At 42.3% G+C, this 23009-nt stretch overlaps 1 protein-coding gene across 1 annotated transcript; it reads left to right on the forward strand.

The window, feature by feature from the left end:
- Positions 1-14076: 14076 nt before the first annotated feature.
- Positions 14077-22346, forward strand: ADCYAP1 (adenylate cyclase activating polypeptide 1). Its single transcript, XM_059140384.1, is given in 6 exon segments — positions 14077-14225; positions 14424-14715; positions 15027-15137; positions 17316-17447; positions 17899-17997; positions 19148-22346. Coding segments are annotated over 6 exon segments (957 nt in total). The 5' UTR covers positions 14077-14092; the 3' UTR covers positions 19338-22346.
- Positions 22347-23009: the final 663 nt, after the last annotated feature.

The following is a 23009-nucleotide window of genomic DNA, read 5'->3' on the forward strand; positions in this document are numbered from 1 at the left end:
GGGCTTGATTCCAAGCCCCTGAGATCATGACCTGAGCTGAAGGTTAACGCTGTATGACTGAGCCACTTGGGCTCTCCTAACTTTAACATTTAAAAAAAAAAAATTCTAACACTCTAAAACTGTTTTGGTTCAGAATACTGGGGACACTCCCATTGGTGGGCTGTGGTGAATCTGACCTGAATAAGAGTCAAGCAGAGAGAGTCAATTATCATATGGTTTCACTTATATGTGGAGCATAACAAATAGCATGGAGGACATGGGGAGTTAGAGAGGAGAAGGGAGTTGGGGGAAATTGGAAGGGGAGGTGAATCATGAGAGACTATGGACTCTAAAAACATTCTGAGGGGTTTGAAGTGGCGAGGGGGGAGGTTGGGGTACCAGGTGATGGGTATTATAGAGGGCACGGATTGCATGGAGCACTGGGTGTGGTGAAAAAATAATGAATACTGTTATGCTGGGAAAAAAAAAAAAAGAATCCCATGGGTTAAAATATTCAGACTCAGGGTGCTGTGGACAAAACCCCTGTAACTCCTTCACATCCATTCAGACATGCCCATTTTCTAGAGCTTCAAAACCATCAGCTAAAAACAACTCCTTACACAAATGAGTTTGGAGCTGAAGTTACACATATTATGATTTAAAATAAAATGGAGTTTAAACTCTTCTTACAGACTTCTCTACCCTTTGCCATTTCTAACTGATTTGAAACCAAGGTACTAGACCAACGGTTCTCAACATTCTCTTCCCACGTTTTAGCTTTTAATTAATTTTTTTTTGTTAGAACAGGTAAGCATCATGATTTTTAAAAACGATTTGCAAAGTTGCTGTACCTCACATTCATGCCTGCACAGCAGTTAATCTTGTGAATGGCAATGCCTTACCTGCTAGGCCCATTTCTTTAACTGCGATATTTGCGGGAGATTTCAAACAAATCATATTTGTGGTAGTTGTGTGCATCTATGGGTACTTTCTGACAGAGAGTAGTGGAGAAGTAGAGAGGATCTGACTTAGGAGCTGTCTTAGTTTTGGCTGCTCTATGACAGAACACTGTAAACTGTGTAGCTCGACAGACAGACGTTTAGTTCTCACAATTTGGAAGACTGGGGAGTCTAAGATTAAGGCACTGGCAGATTCAGTGTCTGGTGAGGGTTTTCTTCCCTTTTTTTTTTTTTTTAAAGTGACCTGCAAGGTTAAGGCAGGGCTTTTCTTGCTTGCTTGCTTTCTTTCTTTTTTTAGTTTTTTTTTTTTTTTTTAAATTTTATTTAACAGAGAGAGTGAGCACAAGCTGGCATAGCAGCAGGCAGAGGGAGAGAGAGAAGCAGTCTCTCCGTTGAGTAAGGAGACCGACATGGGGCTTGATCCCAGGACCCTTGGATCATGACCCGAGCCCAAGGTAGTTGCTTAACCAACTGAGCCACCCAGTTGCCCCTGGTGAAGGTTTTCTTCATGGCGGGTTTGCAAAGGGTTCCCTTCTTGCTGTGTCCTCACATGGCAGAGTGAGAGATCATCTCTCTTGTGCCTCTTCTTATAAGGGCACTAATTCCTCTCATGAGGATTCCACTTTCATGACCTAATTATCTCCTAGAAGTTTCACCTCCAATACCATTACATTGGTGATGTGGGCTTCAACATATGAATTTTGGGGATCACATTCTGTCCATGTCAGGAACTCAATAGACAACTTATAAAAATGCATTTTGATTCCAGTTACTTTGATTGTAAACTTCTTGATGGCAGAGAGTTTACATGTCTTAGGCTTCTCTAGCCCTTTCTACACATGACATTAATTGACAAATACTTGGTAATTTTTTTTTTAAATTATTATTAAGTGGAGTCAGCGTGGAACCCAATGAGGGGATTGAAGTCATGACCGTAAGATCAAGACCCGAGCTGAGATCAAGAGTCAGATGCATAATGGACTGAACCACCCAGGTGCCCAGCTTGGCGGTATTTTTATTTTGATTTAGCTTCAGTAGATGCGGCGGAGGTCTACTGACTATGACTGCATATACGTCATATATGTGGCCCTCAAATTCCTGTTTCTTTGTGTGCCGCTATATGTAGTACCACATAGTTAGAGTTTTATGTAATTTTCTGAGTTCCTTTAGCTCAAGAGTTGGGATATCTGCATCACATTTTTGGAGGGCTTCCTTTTAAATATAAAAGTTTGTTCAACTTTAGGCTACAGTGAAAGAGAACAGGCAAAAATCTTTCCTACTCTAAAATATGTGTTTATCCCTATAGTAGAGGCATTTTGAGAGGGAAGATGAATGACCCTGCCTTCAGAGTGAAGCTGACTTTGTAGAGGACTGTCTTTCACTATATTGAGAACCTGTGTGTTTCAGTGTTCTCTGGTGCTCTGTTTGAAAGGTCCTGCGGCCTCCTTCTTTTGTCCTCTGCCTATTGCTCTGAGGCATGCAGTTTTCCTAAAGAGATTTTATTTATTTAGTAAAACACTTGCTTTCCTGGCACAGTCTGTTATGAGGACCTTTAGGGAGTGACCATCATATCCTGTTGCCCTAAGGTAAACCACACAGACAGCTCTACAAAGCTTACCCTGTCTGCATACCCTGGATTAAGGTGGCACAGTAATTTGTTGTTTTAACACACTAAGAAGTATCATAAGATTGCAATCCATTTATAAAGCATTAGATGGAGTTAACAATTGCTGCAATCTCTTAGGCCCTGTAGCCACTTCTGTTCAGCAAGTTTATTATGATTGTCACTTTACCTGGTTCTGTTGTATTTATGGACTCCCTTTCTTCTCAAAGTGCTTTCCAAAATGCTTTAATATATTAATGCTGTGCAGTAATCCTGTGAGGGAGACTAGAATTTCATCCCAGTTTAAAGATGGAAAATGATGGCAAAATGGAAGCCGAAGGTGAAGGTATAAGCACAAAACAGGTGGAGGTTTTGCGGGCAGATGGAGGCAGGACCAGATCCTTCATTCTTTGTGATTAGCTTTACAGCAGTTCATTAAAGGGCTCTTCCATATTTTCCATCGTTCTCTGAGAACTACTGCCTTTTTTTTTTTTTTTTTTTGAAAAGGGAATGATACCTCCTGCCTTAGTTTCCTAGGGCTGCCATCACAAAGTGTCACAAACTGGGTGGTTCAAAACAACAGAGATTTATTGTCTTCCAGTTCCAGAAGTTAGAAGTCTAAGTCAAGGTGTTAGCAGGGACATCTTCCTGCTGAAACCTTTAGCAGAAGGAGCCTTCCTTGCTTCTTCCAGCTTCTAGAAACCTAGATATTTCTTGGCTTGTGATGGTATCACTCTAATCGTCACATGGCATTCTCCTTATGTCTCTTCACATAATCTTCTCTTTGTGCAAATGTGTGTCCCCATCCAAATCTTCCCTGTGTTATAAGGACATCAGTTCTGTTAAATTAGAGACTCCCCAATGACCCCGTCTTAACTTTACAACATCTGCAAACACCCTATTTTCAAAAAAGATCACATTCTGGGGTACTGGGAGGTGACGGTTTCAATAGGTATTTTTTGGAAGACATAATTCAATCCGTAACACCATCTCTTGAAAATTATGGCTAATGGTGCCTCAAACATGGCACCTGACCAATCCTGTTTGCTAGATATTGTTCAGACCTGATAATAACCAGCCCTGAAACCTGGCATGGAAAGGATATACTTTATAAAGAGGGGGAAGGTCAGAAGACAATTAAGTGTCTGAGCCTCCTTGGTCTCACAAAATGTGATGATAGACTTGGATCATAAAGGAGCCAAATTCTGATTTACACACAAGTTAGATGATCCACCTCTGAATAATGTAGGATAAACTATAATTCCTAAATACTGTTCACCCTCACTCAGCACAAATCTAATTTAAAACATTCAATTAATCTTATCAGTAATGACTTAACATGAGAAAATTTGATATATACACAGAACATGGTCATTGTTGATGGCTGCGCTGCTTGGCTTTCCCCTCTGCTATGTTTCTTCTTCCACCTGCCTTTGCTCCAGTTACTTCTACAATATGTTGTCTTGGTTCTATGCTTCGTTCTGTCCTGATTTGCCATTAACTTTCTAGTGGAAGTCATAGATCAGACCTCCATGATGAGAAGAGTCAAATTGATGCTTAGCTCAGTATGAGATAAAAGAAATTTTGACAAAGAGGAAGTATACGTATATTGGAAATGTATAAAGAAAAGCCAAGCATTGTATTTAATAATAAATCTCATATGGGCCTCCTGGGTGGCTCAGTGGGTTAACCTTCTGCCTTCGGCTCAGATCATGATCCCAGGGTTCTGGGATCCAGCCCCGCATCAGGCTGTCTGCTCAGCAGGGAACCTGCTTCCTTTCTCCTCTCTCTCTGCCTACTTGTGATCTCTTTCTGTCAAATAAATAAATTAAATCTTAAAAAAAATAGATCTCATACATGTTTTTCTTATTTTATACACATATATGTATACCTATTTAAAAATTATTGTTTTTAAAGATTTTATTCATTTATGATAGATTGAGAGAGCAAGAGAGGGAACACAAGCATGGGGGAACTGGAGAAGGAGAAGCAGTCTCCCGCTGAGCAGGGAGCTGATACAGCACTGGATCCCAGGACATTGGCATCATGACCTGAGCTGAAGGCAGACGCTTAACGACTGAGCCACCCAGGCACCCCTAAAAAACTTTTAAGAAAAAGAATGGATAAGCACAAAAAGAAAATTTAAAATATCCACGATCATGATCCCCTTCATGATTCTAACCTTGGTGATGAACATTGTTAATGCTTTGGTGTTTGTCCTTCCAGATGCTTACGTATAAGTGTTTTTTACAAAATTGGTATTGAATTGTACAGGTGGATTTATAATCTGCTCTCTTTCTCTTTTTAACAACATAGTATGAGCATCTTTTCATGACATTAAAGATTTTTCTACAGCATCACATTTCATCATTTACAACAGAAACGATGTTCTGTTGTAGGGATGTACTAAGGGAAATTTAATCAATCCCCTTTTATGGGACACTGTATGGTTGTTTTAAATGCTCCTTATCATAGTCAATGGTGCTGTAAATAGGGTTGCAGCTAATCTTTGGATAGGTCCATGCTTATTTCCTCAGAATAAATTTTTAGAAGTAAAATCAGTGGGTCAAATTTCCACATAATTGACAAACTATTCTCTGGAAAAGCTGAATCAATTTATTCTCCTGCCAGCAGTGCTTGAGAGCACATATTTCCTGGCACATTTGACAATACAACATAATAGAATATAAAAAAAATCATTCCATTTTGGTAAATTAAAAAATGACATTTTAATTTGTATTTGTAGGGCCATTTGTGCTACATAGAATAGGTTGAAGGAATAAACATAAAGTGCATAAATGTAAGGAAATAAACACTATCATGTAATTTTTCATTGGAAAGTATAAGATACTGGGACAACCATCCATTTGCAAAAAGAAAAATTTTGTGCAAATTTGTTTGCCATTCATATTTCTAACTTTGCAAAATTGCCCTTTTTATATCCTTTAACAACATTGCATGTAGGTGTGATTGTCCTTTCTTTATGGATTTGTAAGTTCTTTATGTAGATTTTTTTTATGTTCCAATAAAACTTTATTATGGACACTGAAATTTATTTTATATAATTTTCACATCACAAAAATATTCTTCAATTGATTTTTTCCCCTTAATCATTTAAAAATATCAAAACTATTCTTAGTGCACAGGCCATACAAAAACAAGCAATGGGTTTGATTTAGCACAGGGACTCTAGTTTGGTGATCCATGAATTATTAGAAGGGATAAAGGAACCAGAAACAGTAATTATTTATAAAAATAAATGACTATACATATTTTCGTTCCTTCTCTTAATTTTTTTCAAAAGATATATGACTATTTAAAGTAAAAACTATGACATTATTTTGGTGGTTTAAATTGTGTCCATTTTATATTCCTACCTTCAAAAGACACATGCTGTACTTAATGACTCATTTCTTTCTTTTTTTTTTTTTAATATGGGATTTATTTTTTTTCTTTTCTTTGGTGTAAGTGTAACTTTATTTATTTATTTACAGTTTACATTAGTTTCAGGTGTATAAACTCAACACCCCCAAATCAAATAATCCAATTATAAAATGGGCAGTAGACATGAACAGACATTTCTCCAAAGACATACAGATGGCCAACAGACACATGAAAAGATGTTCATCATCACTCACCATCAGGGAAATGCAATCAAAACCACAATGAGATATCACTTCACACCTGAAAGAATGGTTAAAATCAACATTAAAAAAAAAAAAAGGCAGGTGTTGGCAAGGATATGGAGAAAAAGGCACCCTTGTGCACTGTTGGTGGGAATGTAAATTGGGGCAGCCACTGTGGAAAACAATATGGAGGTATCTCAAAAAGTTAAAAATAGAACTAGCCCATGATCCAGCAATTACATTACTGGGTATTTAAATACCCAAAGGATACAAAAACACCCCTCTGTTTATAGCAACATTATTTACAATAGCCAAGCTATGGAAGCAGCCCAAGTGTCAATCAACAGCTGAATGCTTTAAGAAATGGTATATATATACAATGGAATGTTATTCAGCCATAAAAAAAAGAATGAAATCTTGCCATTTGCAATGATGCGGATAGAGCTAGAGAGTATTATGCTAAGTGAAATAAGTCAGAGAAAAACAAATACCATACGATTTCACTCACATATGGAATTTAAGAAACAAAACAACGGGAAAAAAAAGAGAGAGACAAACCAAGAAACAACCTCTCAACTACAAGAGCAAATTGATGGTTACCAGAGCTGGGGTGGGGGATGGTGGCGGGGGTGGGGTCAGAGGGTGGATTAAATAGGCGATCAGGATTAAGAAGTATACTTGTTGGGATGAGCACTGGGTGATGTAAATTCTTTATATTTTGAAAAATTAAATTCCTTATTTTTCATAAATAATGGCAGCATTTCCCCCAAGTTTTCATGTGCTATTTAATTTTATTTGTACTTTTTCTTTTAACACAGAGAAATTTAAACAATATTTTAGTCAATTTCTCAATCTCTTTCTTTTTGGTTTCTTTCAAATTGTCAGTCTTGGGGGGCCTGGGCAGCTCAGTGGGTTGGGGCTTCTGCCTCTGATTCAGGTCATGACCTCAGGGTCCTGGTATCTGCCCCACGTTGGGCTCTATGCTCAGCAGGGAGCCTGCTTCCTCCTCTTTCTCTCTGCCTGCCTCTCTGCTTGATCTCTGTCGAGTAAATAAATAAAGTCTTTAAAAAAAATTGTCAGTCTTTCCTTTCCAATCCTAAAATTATTTATATATTTTCCTAGTATTTTTGTGATTTACATTAAAAAATTTACTCCATATCAATATGTTTGATGTTGTTGTAGGATAGGAAATAGCAATCTAATTTTTCTTTTTTGTGCAAGTAGATAGTCAGTTGTCCCAGTACTCTTTCTGCTGGGAATAACATAATAGTGTTTATTTCTTTATACACTTGATATTTATTCCTTTGATCTATTATTTCACCAGCACCACACTGTTTTAATTGCTGTAACTTTATCACATTTTTAATACCTGTGGTACAACCTTATTCATTATTTATTTCTTTAAAAATGCTCTTAAAAATGATACACATAACCTCTTCACTTATTTGAAAATTTCAAGAAACACAAAGAAAAATTGTTCAAACTACTTCCTTAAAATTCATGTTTTGTTAAATAATCATATGCTTTTATGAAAGCTGATGCCTCTTTTCCCTTTAATAATAATGGTAATTATACAGTAATAACAGGGAGGTCAAATGGAAGTAGGAAGCACAGTAACTTTGGAAATAGCTAGCCCTGGGCTGGAAAGCCGACTTTGTACTTTGTTAGCAGTGTGCCTTGGCAAGTTAATTCACTTCTAAGGGTCTTGGTTTACCCATTAGTAAAAATAGGAATAATAGTATCTTATCTACTTCCCAGGGCAATAAAAGGATTAAATGGGAAATTGTTTGCTAACACACAGCTTGTCACTGCTATCAAAGAAGGAGGATCTACTGTTTGTAAAACATTTTTATATATATCATCACATTTGACTCACAAAATGCTTGGCTCACTGGCAGTCATAAAGTTTCTGTGGTATTGAATTACATGATGATTTAATAACATATGATGATGTTATAGCTACTAAATGGTAATCTTACAAAAGTAATACTTTTTTTTTTACTTAAACAAGTCACTGAAACTTTTGCTACATTCTAGGTATGAAATCATTTTTAAATAATGATTTACGATGGCAGTATTTTTTACCTTTTCAACAATTTGATATGTATAAATAAGGATACATGCACTGTTAATGCACATATTTTTAGAAGCATATCTATTCTGTAAAGCAAAGTTGGTAGTCTAACTTAACCAGTTTGTATTGTGTTAAAAGCATTTGACTCCTATTATATGAAGCATAATTTTTAATTTGAAAATTAATAAGAAATCATTTTCATCTTAGTTGAGCCAAGTCACAGATTAAAGCTCATATTAAATAAATTGTTTGCATTATAACCATAGAGAAAATAAATGTGTAAACAAATATAATTTACTAAATCATTAAGACTGTCTGGAGTCATTGAGAATTGAATTTACATTACAGAGATTCAAGCTGTGTGTCTTCGGTTATGTAACCTAACCACTCTACACTTAGCTTCCCATCTGTAAAATGGAATAATAATAGAATCTAGAAAAGAGATTGTTTGAAGGTGAAGGAAATAACTGATCATGTATTTAGCACAGTATGTGTTAACTAAATAGTTATTATTGCTGTTGTTACCTGATGAGTAACAAAATCATGCAGCCCCATTGGAAGGAAGAATTTAAAAGTATACAAAGCAATAATAATTGAAGTTTTAAAATAGGAAACTCATGGCAAATATAATCATATTCCAAGCAGATGATAACTTAAAACAAAATCATGCCTGTGTATATTTGGGTGGAGAGAAAGATTAGTTAAAAAGTCTTTGCAGAGTTATAATCATTACCACAAAAGTGCTAGTAATAAGGATAAATGAAAAACAAAGGTTCCAGAATTATTACAAAGAAGACTATACTCACAGATAGATAAGGCTGAGTCTAATCCAAGGGAACAGAGGTTTGATGCTATGAACTCATAGAACATTATCCTTTTTTTGATTTACACATAAAAACCTTGTTTTATTTTGTACACAGATCTTCCTTCCAACATTTTCAGAAGCTGTCACAAAAACTCATTTAGGATATTGGGTTTCCTGGATCCTCTCCAAGCTTTTCTTCCTGCAAATAAGCCTTATGTGATCAGAAGATTTAGACTGAAGTAGAGAGAAGACTTTATCACTTTTGTCTTTTATGAGGACATGTTCTGGAAATCTCAGGAGAATATGGCAGATGCTGCACAGTGAAGTCTGGGGTATGTATTTTTGGTATCCAGTAAAAAAACATTTAGAGAATAAGGTCTTAGAAGAGCCATATACGTGAAACAGTTAAAATCATCTAAACCTGCAGCAAAGCTTAGATCCTAGTTTTTGCTTCTTGAGTGTCTGCTTTGTTTTAAAAAACCAACAAAATTCCTTGGCTCTGTGAATATGCAATTCTGTTCTTGAATTAGAGAGAGAGGCTTTTGCTCATGTGGCTTGGAAAGGCTTCCTGGTTATTTTCAAGTTTGTGAGGCACTAAATTTTGAAGGTCAGAGAACTTGTGACACATTATTGGTAAGCTCATCAGCTTCTTACTTCATGGTGTGTTCAGAGGGCCATGATGCAGGCAGTCCGGTAAGTGATGGTCATGATGTTCTGCTGCAGAACATTTGGGTTTCCCTACAGGTGTAATTGGGATGAAGTGAGTCATTAGTCATCACATTTTCTGGAAGAGTCAGAAGAGAAAAAGTTTAGAGTGAAATTGAATACAGTTTGTAATTTGCTTTGGTCACTGATAAGAGGGAATGACGTTTTGCATCAAACTTGTTCACTGAATAGGTTTACGATAGGCTGGTTCTTAGGCTAAGTAGTGGATAGAAATGAGTAGAATGAGAGTATAAGACTTTTCCAATAAGATTTACTATTATTTATACTAGGAATTAATGAAGATGCTTTGTGCAAACATGTCCTTTCGTATGATTTAAAAAAAAAAAATCAGTGAGGGTAGGTGATGGGGATGGTGGAGGTACAGGGCAATGAGGGAGGGTTACATAGCCATAAAAGGAAGACTCTGTTCCTAGGGTAAGAAGTCTTGGCTGTGCAAGCTATTTGCTAATGTTGTGAAATCATCTTCAAATTCAAACGCTCAGTAAATATACTAGACATAGCTCTCTCATTTGGATACAAAAACTCATCTTTTCAAGGGCTAAACCATTCTTTGAGTGTTCACCGAGGTTTCAAGGCTTGAAACTTCAGCAAAGACAGATGTGTCGAGTGACCAGAAAAAACAATTCAGGCAAGTGTTAGTTTGACTTGTAGCGAGGATTCACCATTTCAAGACCCAAAGCTCTGTTTTCTTATCTTAAGGACAAACAGGATAAAAAGCACCTTATTATGCTTAAGCATATATATTAGTTAATATATTAGAGGATTGAAGTTCAGGGTCTTTGTTCATTTTCGACAAATATTGTCAAATAGCCTGTGCTAGGTAGATGGAGGCACAGCCCCAGAGTGATGCCTTCTGTCCCTCCCGTTCTCAGAGGACACGGGAGAAACCTACCCCTGGGAAGAATTCCATGGTTGCAATTGCTTTTCTAAGGAGATGTGGTTGCAGTCTAGTCTAGTATGCCAGTCTTTGCTTCCACAGCCTGGGAAGAAACAGTTGCTGCCTGGGAATTCTACTACCTCTGGTGGGGTCGTATTTGACATTCTTTTGTGTTATCTGTTAACTGGAAGGAAACTCTAACTTTTCTTTTCTTCCCTTTACTCCCTTGTCATTTTCAGTTATATACAGGATATCTGAAGATTCCTCTCTCCCTCTTAACCTCAGTCGCCTTAGGAAGAAGTAAAAATCTTTAGGAGAGAAACAGGGTGCGAGCAGGGTAAAATTGGAAGGCTCTCCCCCTTGTCGTGCCCTGTCCTGACCCGATTCTCCTCTGCCCCTCCCTCCTCTCTCCCCTTCTCCCAGAAAGGATGCTTTAGGTGAGGGTCCTTCCACAATCCGCTTAGGCCCCAGGCCTCGCTTTAAGCCAGATCGATGTCTGCATTTGCAATGAACTGGTCCGTACCAGCGGTGGTTTCCCTAAGTGGTCTCCGCCAGGACGCCTCGTCAGTGCTTGTCGGGGTGGCTCTGGGCCTTGCCAGCTTCGCATTTTTACCTGATGCACCTCTTTTTTTCGCCGCTCCTGAGACACAAAGCCCTCCCCCTCCCCCTCCCCCGACAGCAACGTTAGTTAATTCTCTGAGTTAGAATATTCCTCGACATTAACGGCAAATTACTACTTTCAGGGAGGGCTTGGGGGTAGTTTTGGTCTTTGAGACATCGGTTGCCCCGTATTTGCCTCCATCCAATAGAAAGCAGGAGCCTAGCTCATGAGGGAGGATTTGGCGAGCTTGGGGATGCAATCACAGACTTTCGCAGTTTTGGAGTCTGGTCCTGAGCTTCTAGTTCCTCCCCTTCCGCAATCTTCCCGATATCCCCGGGCTCAAGGACCCAGGCCAGAACTTTCGAGAAAAGGAAAGCTTCCTTGCTGGGAAGGACGCCAAATTCTCCTAATCAGAGACCATCAGTGGCCCCAAAAGATCTGTGGGACAGCTCTGTTCCGGGCTCGATTCCCTCAGGAAGCTGTGGGTCCGGGGCTGGGCGGGTCTTTCGAGTGTGCCGAGCAACGGGTGGGTCTTGGAAGCTTGATTTTCTGGGAGATCAGTGACCAAGAATCTCAAAATGATTTCTTTGCTTAGTCTTTCACTTTCGCAAATGGGTTCAGGCCTCAAGGCCATCAATTTCGGAGTGGTGGGCACCGAGTTCCGCGCGTACCTAAGCTGAACGGAGTGGAAGTGGCACAGCCCTTGTAAACCAGGGCACAGTTAAGATTCCTGCGGGCCATGGAGCCAGTAGTCCGTCACCCGCCCCACGAAGTTAATGGTCTTTGTGGTTTTCCTTCTGATAGGCCATGAAGTCAACATTCTCCCCACATGGTGGCTCCCTTTACTAAAGTTGAGTAGTGAATTTGTGCAGGGAGTCTTGGAAATTTTCAAATATTTCTACAGATTGAACTCATTTCGGAATTCGCGTAGGAGGGAAGAGTAAGGATTTTAATCGGGTTCACCTTTGACGGGAAGCAAGGAGGAAGACAGAAAAGTCACAGTCGGTAATAGCTTTGGGTGCTTTAGTAAGAAAGACGTCCCTGCTTGATTATCCGGTTGGTCGTGTTCACAGAGGGCTCTTTGTGTGCGAATTTACTCCAGAGGCAGAGCTGAGCACGGAACATATGCATGTAAACATTGCAACATAAAAAGGTGAACATATGCACTGGAGACAAAGAGATACATCCCTAAGTAGTTATGGTTCATAGCTTTATTGCAGGCAGGCAATCTGGAGTATCCCCAGGAAAAAGGTAAAATGAAGCGAGTAGCTTCTAATTCATGACCAGGAATGAGCAAAACTTTTGTCTTCTTGACGGGAATATTAGATCTCAAATAAGAAAGTAGTTAAGGAAATTTTGAATGAGAAACATAATTTTGTCTTAGAAAAAGCATGCAAAACTAATATAGCTTATTTAAAAGTTAGCTCCAAATTATAATAGGACATATTCCCACCAAGTTGCCATTTCCTCTAAGTTTTGTTTAAGACCCAAATAATTAGAATGCACACTAATGATTATTGATGGTTCTATTTCCTCTAAGCAATAAAAAGAAATAGGCTGGATTTTCTCTTACTGGAGTAGAAATTTAGGAATCTTCTTAAATTTCCCAGGGGCTTGAAAGCCTCCGGGTGGCTGTAGTCTTCTCTTATTGCTTTCCTCTTCCCACGTCATTTTCAGCTAAAAAAAAAAATTAACGGTTCCCAATGGAGGGATTCCCGTTAGAAACCCTCAGCAAGTAAACTTGTACTGGGAATCCTCACGCTTTCCCAATCTGTCTGTATTTCTCCAAACAGAACCCAAGTTGTAAATAAAGGAGAATAATGTATTTCTCACTCCCAAATTTTTAAAATTTCAATTTCTGTGGAAAGTACAATTTCACAGTTTCAATCTTTGAAATCAGTAAAAGCCAAGAAAGTGTGAAGGTGTTCAAATAGGCCACCTAGAGATCTACAAACCAGGACTAACAGGAAACAGAAAGCTCTTTACTCAAATGTAGGCAGGGTCTGACTGTTCTCAGCATTAAGGGCATTCATGGATACTGCAAAGGGGGAACATATCTGAACAGTGGGGAGACTTGGACAGTGAATTGTTACATTAATAGTATCAGCACCAAATATTCAGATTTAGAGGCTCTGGTGAAAAATTAAACCAATGGTAATTTTCAATGTTTGTAGCATCTGGGACCAGAGTTCAGCACTCAGAGCTTGGACAGCTCCACAGGCCACCCACCGGATGCAGCTTTAACTCTAATCAATCTACTCATAGCCAGACTGTCAACCACAGCCAGACTCATTAGCGATTTACTGAAAATCCTCCAAGACTTCCCTTTAAAAACAAAACGACTTCCACATTTAATTGTCTATCTAAAAGAACATATGCAAGAAATTAGGAGATCTAAATTAAATTTATTAATAGGAGAGGTTGATGGTGCTTAATTCCAGAGACCAGAGCTCTGATTGCTGGGGCTTGATGAAGAGTAAAGAGAAATTGTATGGACATAATTAAAAACATAACTTTCACCATCCTTTAGATTCTATGAATTCTTTACCCATTCTTGAGAAATGGCTAAAACTGAAAACCATCAAAATAATTGCACTTCTTAAAAATTGGATTGTATGAGTGAAAGGTGTTTATGAGAAGTCGATGACTCCGGATCTTATCATCCAAGAGGACAGCACAGAATAGTTAATATGTTCCTTGAGGGACTAGGATGCTGACGTCTTTTTCTGATACCCGATCATTACGTGACTGGGGAAAAAAAAAAGGAAGTCATTCCATGAATAAAAATCGGAGCGCAACAGTGCAACAAAATATTCTGTACTTAAAGGCCATAGGCAGACAGATGTTGACAAAGAAGGCTCTTCTAAATCCACGTTCAGATAGATTTCTGGTAACTGCACATATAAATAGGAGCAGAGGGCCGGTCACCTCTGTAACCACCGGCAGCACCAGCAGCAGAAGCCGCAGCTTCAGACGCAGCCAGGGGGACCTCACAGCAGAGAAGGCGCTGCCGACTTGCACAACTGCCTGACCAGGCGGTTGCAACAGACGCCTGCCGAGCCCGGGGCCCTCCCTCTTCCTTCTCTACTTCTTTGACTTTACCTCTTTTCCTTAATCACTTAGTTTTTTCTCCTGGTGGACTTAGACCCCTTTGTCTCCAACCCCCACTTCAGCTCCTCGCCTCCTCTTTCTTCCTTCCCCATCTCTCTCCTCGCCCCCTTGCCTCGGTGTCACGCTTCCTCCTAGTTCCGTGCGTCTGCAAACTTTTGAACAGAATACCGGCCTCAGCAAACAAGTCCTCCAGCTCCTCCTGCTGCTCCTGCTCTTTCCTGCGGCTTCTCAGACACTAACGCCAGACGGTGATGCCTCTTGGGTTGTGACTCCAGCGCAGAAACTTGGAGGAGCCCTTTGCCCGCCGTCCTACTTGGCAACAAACCCTCTCCTAGCAGTGGTAAGAGTTGAATGGTAAGGGGGAAAATATCTTACCAAATCAAACGACTTGTTTGACTGCTGATTCTTTCACCAGCATCAGGGGACGAATTAGCTTTCCTCCGCACCAGGTTTGGCGAGTTAAGCGGGCACTAGGTATATACATATATATGTTTTTCTAACTATAGCGAGAGGGAAGTGGCAGGGCGCGCACGGGCTGTCATTCAGCGGTTTTCAACCGGTGCTTTGCTCTGTCCCTCCCCTAGTTCGGGGAGTTTCTTGGGGTTGGCGGGTGAAAGGGCAGGGGCGTTCTGACAGCTGTATGCCCTCTTTCCCCTTCTGCGCAGAATGGCCATGTGTAGCGGAGCGAGGCTGGCCCTCCTGGTCTATGGGATAATAATGCACAGCAGTGTCTACTGCTCACCTGCCGCCGCAGGACTCCGGTTCCCTGGAATCAGGTAGGTGCTGGCCGCCTGGGCTGAGCTGAGGCTTAGCTTCCCCTAACACTTCTTCGTGGTTGTCCTCCTGCAGTTCCGCGGTCCCGGCTATGATGGTCTCCCCACTGGCTCCCAGTACGTCGCTGTAAGCCTAGGTCCGGCCTTGGGTCCTTGGCCCCGGCTCCGTGCAAGGTCGGGGCAGGCTCCACTGCGGCTCAGCGCCCCTCCCCCAGCCCGCTGCCGCCAAGGACCCCGGGTAGAGCAAGGGAGCTTCAGCGGGCTGGAGAAACCTCCCCTCCCCCAGCCCCGCCCGCGGTAGGGGGCAGGGCCCGGCCGGGAGATTGACTTCTTTTCCCTATTCTTAGCTTGAGTTAGGAGAACTACTTCTCTGGTGCCCGCAGCCAGGTTGGAGAGGCTTGAGCGTGAAGCTCCCGTGGACTTCGCTTTGTTACAGCTTGTTCTGGACTCTCGGGGCGGGGTCTCCCTCTCTCTCCTCTGATCTCCCTTTCACTTCAATTCGAATTCTTTCCCCTGGAAGAGCTTTCTCTCAAGTGATACGTTTTCCAACTGCAATTTGAGTCTCAAACTGTCTTGGGGAGGGGGACTGTTGGCCGGGTATGGTTGAGGAAAAGCGTTTTGAGAGAAGGAAGGACAAGAATGAGTCTTGGGAAGGGGGAGAAACGGATGAAACGCATGAAAGGAAGGAGGGAGAGAAAGCCGGCAGGCAGGTAGGACCAGGACAACCTTGCTAGCCCGAGGTTGGAGTAACCTGGCTTTTTTCTTAACCCCTGGTTTCAATCGGTTGGCACTGCCAGGTTCCTTAGGCAACCCCAAAGTCCCGGGGTGGTCGCCGGAGAGTGGAAGCTCCCTTTGCAGCGCAGCTTGGGCGCTTCGCCTTGCTCCGGACTCCCAGCAGCTAGGAGCGCGCCTTCTGCCGGCTAAGCTGCTTCTCCAAGCCGTGCCCAGGAAAGGTCGCCGTTAGCGGCCGCTGACCGGAGAGATGTGTTCTGACTTCAGTATTAGCATTCCAGCATCTGGGCACGGGGCAGGGATAAGAGTGGCCAGAAAGACCCGGGGACTCTGGGAAGCTGGGCTATAGAGGAGGCGCGTCCCCGAGGAAGGGCTGGGTGTGGGGCGGACGGAGGGATGTGCTTTCCTTATCCTTACCTCTCCACGGATTGGGGAAAGGCGAGCAGAATAACGAAGTACGACTCTAAACCCTACTAGAGAGCGCTACTTGTCCTGGCCGCGTTCCGAGTCTCTCCAACGGCCCAAAGCGAGGAGGTTTTGCGTTTTAGCTCATCTCTCCCCGTCCTGTATCAAGGATAGAGGCGCTAGGCAAGGGCGACTTCAAGACCGCGGTGTTCCTGTTGGCTCTCGGTCTCCTGTTGACCCTTTCCCTTTCCGCCGACCCAACATCCCTAACAGATTAGCGCGAACTATTTTTTTTTAGCGGACCTAAAAGCCCTATTTCACTCCCAGCAATTTTAAAAGACCTGAGTGCCTGGCACTTTCCTTGGGCGAGGAGCACCAGAGTGCGCCGACATGCCACAGAATGAGCCACGGCCAAACAGGCTAAGTTTAGGGGCATCTATTACTCATGTTCCTGCCAGATCCTCTCCCGCCCAAAATAGAAGTCGGAGGTTCTCCGTGACCTACATCTGCGCGGGGAAGGGCTCCCCTGGGCTCAGAGGCTGGGTGGGGGTGGCTGGCGGAGTCGGCCGCGGCACACCCCACCCATCCACCCTTCTTCTGTTTTGCTCTGGGCCTCCCCTATCGGGTCTTCGCGTTGGCCAGAGTCTTGTCTCTGAAGACCTTTCTCGTCCCCGCCCGTGGCTGCTTGTTTGGGGTGGCTCAGGAGTCAGGCCCGTGGAGGGTGGGGGAGGTAAGATCCTTTTCTGTGGGGAGGTGTAGGGTGTCGGCACAGACGTCTGGGCTTCCTAGGGCCCTGAAGGCTGACCCTTTATCCGCGAGAGGACCAGTCGGAGAGCAATTAGGAGGGATAGGGAATTTCTCTTGGGTGTACTTTCTTTCGCCTTACCTCTACCCCCTCCCCCATGCCGGAAGAAGTGGCAATTCTCCGTGGGAGGAATCTTTAGAATGAAGGAAAATCAGTGCAAGCCCCTTTCTCGGGGTCCTGGCAGAGCCGGGGAGAGACCTGTACTGACCACTCCTTCTGCCCCCGGGCTACCCCGGCAGGCCGGAGGACGAGGTGTACGACGAGGACGGAAACCCGCTGCAGGACTTCTATGACTCCGACCCTCCTGGCCTCGGAAGCCCCGCCTCCGCGCTGCGCGACGCCTACGCGCTCTACTACCCGGCGGAGAAGAGGTACCACGCGTGGCCTCCGCTACGGCCCGGGACTGAGGGGGCGGGAGGAGAAGGGTGGTGGCCCACCGAATAGGCTGTTTTTCATAAAAACCCCCAAGCCTCTCTTCTCTCTGGCTGATACCCGTGAGAGCGACAAAAAGTTAGTAGCGGGCCGGTCTGTGTGGCTATGAGGGTCGCGTGGGACCCAAAGATCTGTTGCCCAAGGAGTGGCCGGGAGTGCGCGCCCCATCCAGACTCCATGCCTGGCATCCCCGGAGGGCAGCAGGGACTCCCGTTCCTAACAGTCAGTCGCGGGAACATCCCAAAAGAGTAATCCGCGAGTTCTGTGCCTCCGGGGCGTGTCCCGTCAGCCATCCGGAGCGCCGAGGCGCGTGCGTGCCTAGCTGAGGACCTGGGGCTGCCTCTTGGGGACAGTCAGTGACCCTGGGCGCTCGCTTTGCCTCCCCGTTAGAGATGTCGCCCAAGAGATCCTTAACAAGGCCTACCGCAAAGTACTGGACCAGCTGTCCGCCAGGAAATACCTGCAGACACTCATGGCCAAGGGCCTGGGGTAAGAGTTTGCGAAAGAGTTAAGCGCCGCAGGACAGCGCGCGCTCCGGGGTGGGTGTCCGTGCGAGCGCGCGCGGGGTGGGCGGTGCCGCTTCTGCGTCCGTGCGTGCGCGTGGGCCCGAGGGTGCGTCTGCGCCGCGGGGTCTTCGGGGCCAGCCGGCGGTCCCTGGCGGAGGTTCTCGTCGAGCACCTTAAGTTTGGCCAGACAGTTATGAGCGGCAAAAGGCAAGGAGAAGGCAGAGAAACTGGGGAGTTTGATCCGTTTTGAATTTAAAAACGAAGAAAAACCAAATAGCCTTCTTCCCTCCCCGCCTCACCTCCGTCCGCCCCGAGTGACTGAAAACCTTCGAGCTTCGCGGGACGATTTGCTATAATTTCTAAGGGTGACTTAAAAACAAAACAAAACAAAACAAAACATTTCTTTTTCTGTAAATTCATATAGAAACCAACAAATCCTCAAATTTGGTCGGGGAAACAAACAGTTCTTGCGCGTGCCAGACAAACCCAGAGCACAGGGCTTGCGTGGAGCATCTCTGAGCAGAAGGCAACATTTTAATAAAGCCCATGGGGAAACAGATTACATTTTTCGCAATGAATAATTCATGTGATGAAAAATATTGCCTACAGCCTGTCGACTTATATTATTATCATCACGTGTTTCAACTTAGCGTGCGGAAGGGAGGAGTGCCCATGTCTGACTAGGAATTGCAGGATCGATGTTAAACTCCCAGGCAGCAGCCAACGTGGCTCTTGGGGCTTTTTGGTTATTTTCTTTGGCGGGGGTGGGGGTGGGGGGTCGGAGGGATGAACAGGACAATTTAGCGCAAAAGCGCTGTTGGTCAAATCTCAAGGAGCAGCATCTGGAGAGAGGGTGGGCGTGAAGCACGCCTGCCCTTGGCCCGGACCTCATCCCGGGTCCCTTCTGTAAGGATTTAGTGCCAGGAAAGCCTCGGTGGGGAGGGCGGGATGAGGGGTTTACATCACAGCCCTCCCCTCCAGCTGCTTACTGGCAGAGGAAGGCGGCGCGGTGGGCGATGAGAGCTGTGCCTTCCCTGAAGGCTCCCGCGTGGGGTGGGGCCCACCTGCTCCCCGCAGCTATTGAATCTGTGTCTCCCGCCCCGCCACCCTCTTCCCGACCCCTTTCCTTGCAGTGGGAGCCTAGGCGGCGGCGCAGAGGACGACTCGGAGCCTCTCTCCAAGCGCCACTCAGACGGAATCTTCACCGACAGCTACAGTCGCTACCGGAAACAAATGGCTGTCAAGAAATACTTGGCGGCCGTCCTAGGGAAAAGGTATAAACAAAGGGTTAAAAACAAAGGACGCCGAATAGCGTATTTGTAGCGATGAGTTATCAGCTACCTTGTGTATACAATCCTGACACAATGAAAAGTCACTTTCCCAACTGACTGAACAGTCATCGCTCATGTGTTCTATCCAAACATGTATTTATGTATGAAGTAAAGCCATTAAATGAATATTTTGATAATAATATTGTTTTTTCTTTTTACAAAGCACTAGAGAATGCACAGATATACTTTGTGGACCAATTATTAATATATATATATTACAAATATATATATTACGAATATATATAGGTATAAAAGACAGCAGTTCATACAGAGTGTGCACAAGGATTGAAAATTCGCCTGAGCTGTTTATGTTTTTATATAAAATAAGTAGAAAAATAGACAATCATTGTTTTGAATATTACTCCTATTTTTGTAAAATGGAATTAAAAGGATAGTATTTTTATCCACGACAGGCCTGAAGATATTAATACTGACCATTTGCTACTGTACATAATGATGCCCTGCTCCAGGGAGATTTGGAGGTAATGATTTGGGAGAATTGCTGAAGGGCATTCTTTCCTAGAGAGTCTCTGGGGCAGGCTGCTACAGTCCCAGCTGAACTCAACTAGGACTGTCCCCTTTTGTCCCCTCGCTGGATGGCAATTCCAGTACTTCTGCTTTCTTTGATTCTACTTTTATGTGTACTTGTCTCTCTTCAGACTCTCAGCCCAGAAGGAAATTCTCCTGATAAAAACAACAGCTCAATCCAAATTGTGCTTCTCCCCAGAATTCACATCACTCCCTGGGGGAAGTGTTGGTGGGTTGTACAGAAAAGGGAGACTTGGTAGAAAAATCTCCCTTCTCTGTACTTGCAGGAAACTCGATATCCCAAGGTTAGGGCAAATGGAACAGAGTGAAGGAAATGTAGGTATATTGGAAGAGGCAGAGCATAAGGCAGTCAGAGGAGGACCCTGGAGAGGGACTGGTTTGGAGCTGCCCCAGGTCTGGGACGCTGAGGGTAAGCTGAGTCCCACTGTAGGTCCCCTGCCTGACTGACTTTGGGCGCTGGATATTGGAAATGGATGCAAAGTACAATGTGTTTTTCTCCAGTGCTGTCAATATTTCTCATCTTGTGAAATGACCAGGATGCTCCCCTTTGAACCCAGCTCTGTAGGAGTCACACTTTTCTTTTGTGATTTTCTGAAGACTCTTTCTCACCCTCTTGCACTGTTGAAGTACCGTTTACATTTTTCACTCACTTCTCTTAAACTTGTGAATGCTTTTTGTTGTTTGGTGCAAGTACCTATTGTAAAGTTTAGGAATCCCTGTGTAATTACCACTAAGTAATTATGCTCTAAATATGAACCCTTTGTTTCTTGTTTATTGAGTTTGTAGGTAAAATGTATTTTTCTACATTATGGCTTATTGCTTAGTAAAATTTATTTCATAAAACCAACCTTTGTCATATTAGAATGTGTAGTGTTCACACTTTGCTCAGTTTTACTAACTGATAAATCATTTAAACCTCATCTTCATATGTATGAGTACTATCTTATATTTGTGGTCAAGAGTGAGGTAAGCAAGCTCCAACAGACCCTGAGAACCTCCCCCTTGTATCCTTTCTTGGCTACAGAAGGCATGTCTGTCTGTTTCCTATCAATTCCTTGAACATGTGAGTAATCTCTATAAACAAAAGAACCTACACCCAGCAACCAGATCAAGCTACAACAGGCAAACCAGCCAAACTCCCCAAATTCAGGCACAGATTCTTTCGGAGAAAAAGAAAAAGAGAACAAGAAAAGATTAAACATTAGCTTGTAAAGTTTAAAGGACCTTTCCTTTTCCTTTACGGATTTGATTCGGTATGAAGTCATAAATCAAAGAAAACAGAATTGGATTTGCATTCCCAGGCGGGATGGATGCTGCCAGGAGATCACATTGCAAACAGTGAAAGCACAGAGGCATTCGATCTATGCCTGAGTCCTGTGTATGGGATCAATCTTTCTTTAATTCTGCAGTCTCCTCAGGCAATGTGACACGGGATGCAGTTTGCAGCTTTAGTGCCTTTCTTCGCCTTTTAAATCGCCACGAATCACAGATGGCTATTTAGTGGCCCTACAATGCTGCAACACATCGGCTTGCATTTTAGTCTTAATTATTTGTTTCTTCGATAATGGGCAGAGTTTTCTGTATTTGTGTCAGCTGTTAGTGGTGAAATAGGGCTCTAGTTAACCTTTTATTTATGAAGTCTAATTTAGTGTTCCTGTGGCTAGTTGCAAGCATTTACAGTGATCACCCAGTTTAATCTTTTGTATACTTTTTAGAAATGCCAAGAGCCTTACTAACCTGGAGCAGATTTATGATATAGTGATAATTTAGGTAGGTGTTAGTCTTGGAGCTCTTATTTTGTGTGCAACTGATTATAAAAAACATCTTAACCAAGTATTATTACACACATGATATCTATAACTAGGACTTTGATAACTGTTATATAAAGTGTGTAAAATTTGTATGAATAAATTTTTGTAAACAATGTAACTTCGTCTAATGTTTGGAGAAAAAAGACATCTAGGAAATAACTAAAATCTCTTAAAGGATTATATTTTCTTTAGCAATCATAAGATCTTTCATGTTGGGAATATATAAGCTTCCATGTATTTTCATAAACTGTACTTTAATATCTGCTTGCTGTGTTAACTGAATTCAACTAAAAATTTAAAGTAGCTACTCAGATGGAGATGCCTAAGAAGAGAGTAAATTCATAAATAGGCATGGGTGTTGGAACACTTCTAGGATGCACCATTTAGATAAATTTCCATCGCTTAGTGTATTTATACATTGTGCCCAGTATTCAGAAAGTTACTGTCCACTGGGGAAATAATACCTGGTTATCAGTTATGCTACTAAAATAGCAGTATAACATGTTCTTTTACAAGTAAGTCTTCAGACTTCATTGTTCTCGATAAAATTCTGCATAAAAATGACTTAAATAATCAGTTTTGGAAGTTTTAAAATATGTTTAGAGATCTACAAACAACTATTTTTGATTAATGTGCTTTGGGTGGAAGGAAAAAGAGCATGAGCAAGCAAAGAGTTAAGTAAATACCTTTAAAAATATATTTTGAAAGGACAAAATGTGAACAGTCATTTGTGGATTCTTTGTTTTATTAGTTTATATTACCTAACTTTAAAGCAAAGCCTTCATATGAAATTCCCATGAATTTCTCAGTTGTGTTTATTTTGGAGCCTTTGATGATTTCTGGGCTTAAAAAATGTATTGAAAATCATTTATAATAAGTCAAATACCATTTAATTTAAATTGCCAGAGTTTCATCTTAAAAATTAATGCATTCAATTAATAAATCAATAACTATGTCTCAGTAATATTAAAGAATGAGCAAAGATCAGCAAGGATTCAAAAACTATCTTCAGAACTTGGCTCAGCATTTAAGGCCCAGAATCATGTAGGGAGGAGCTTATGATCTAGAGATCTCATTTGTAGTAAATTAAAAAAAAAATAAATACAGTACAATTCATATTTACATTGAATTTTATTGAATACGTTTTTACTTCTTCATCTTCAATTGCCTACCCCATTGAGCTGCTGGTGTGGTAAATGGAAGAATGAAGAAAAATAATTTATTTGGTTGGGGGCACGACTTGTCAAGAAAGTAGCGATAAACTCCAGATTGGCTGACTTCAAGTGAAGTTCATGTATTTGGCA

Source organism: Mustela lutreola, chromosome 11 (assembly GCF_030435805.1).
Source record: "Mustela lutreola isolate mMusLut2 chromosome 11, mMusLut2.pri, whole genome shotgun sequence".
In the NCBI taxonomy this organism is placed as follows: domain Eukaryota; kingdom Metazoa; phylum Chordata; class Mammalia; order Carnivora; family Mustelidae; genus Mustela; species Mustela lutreola.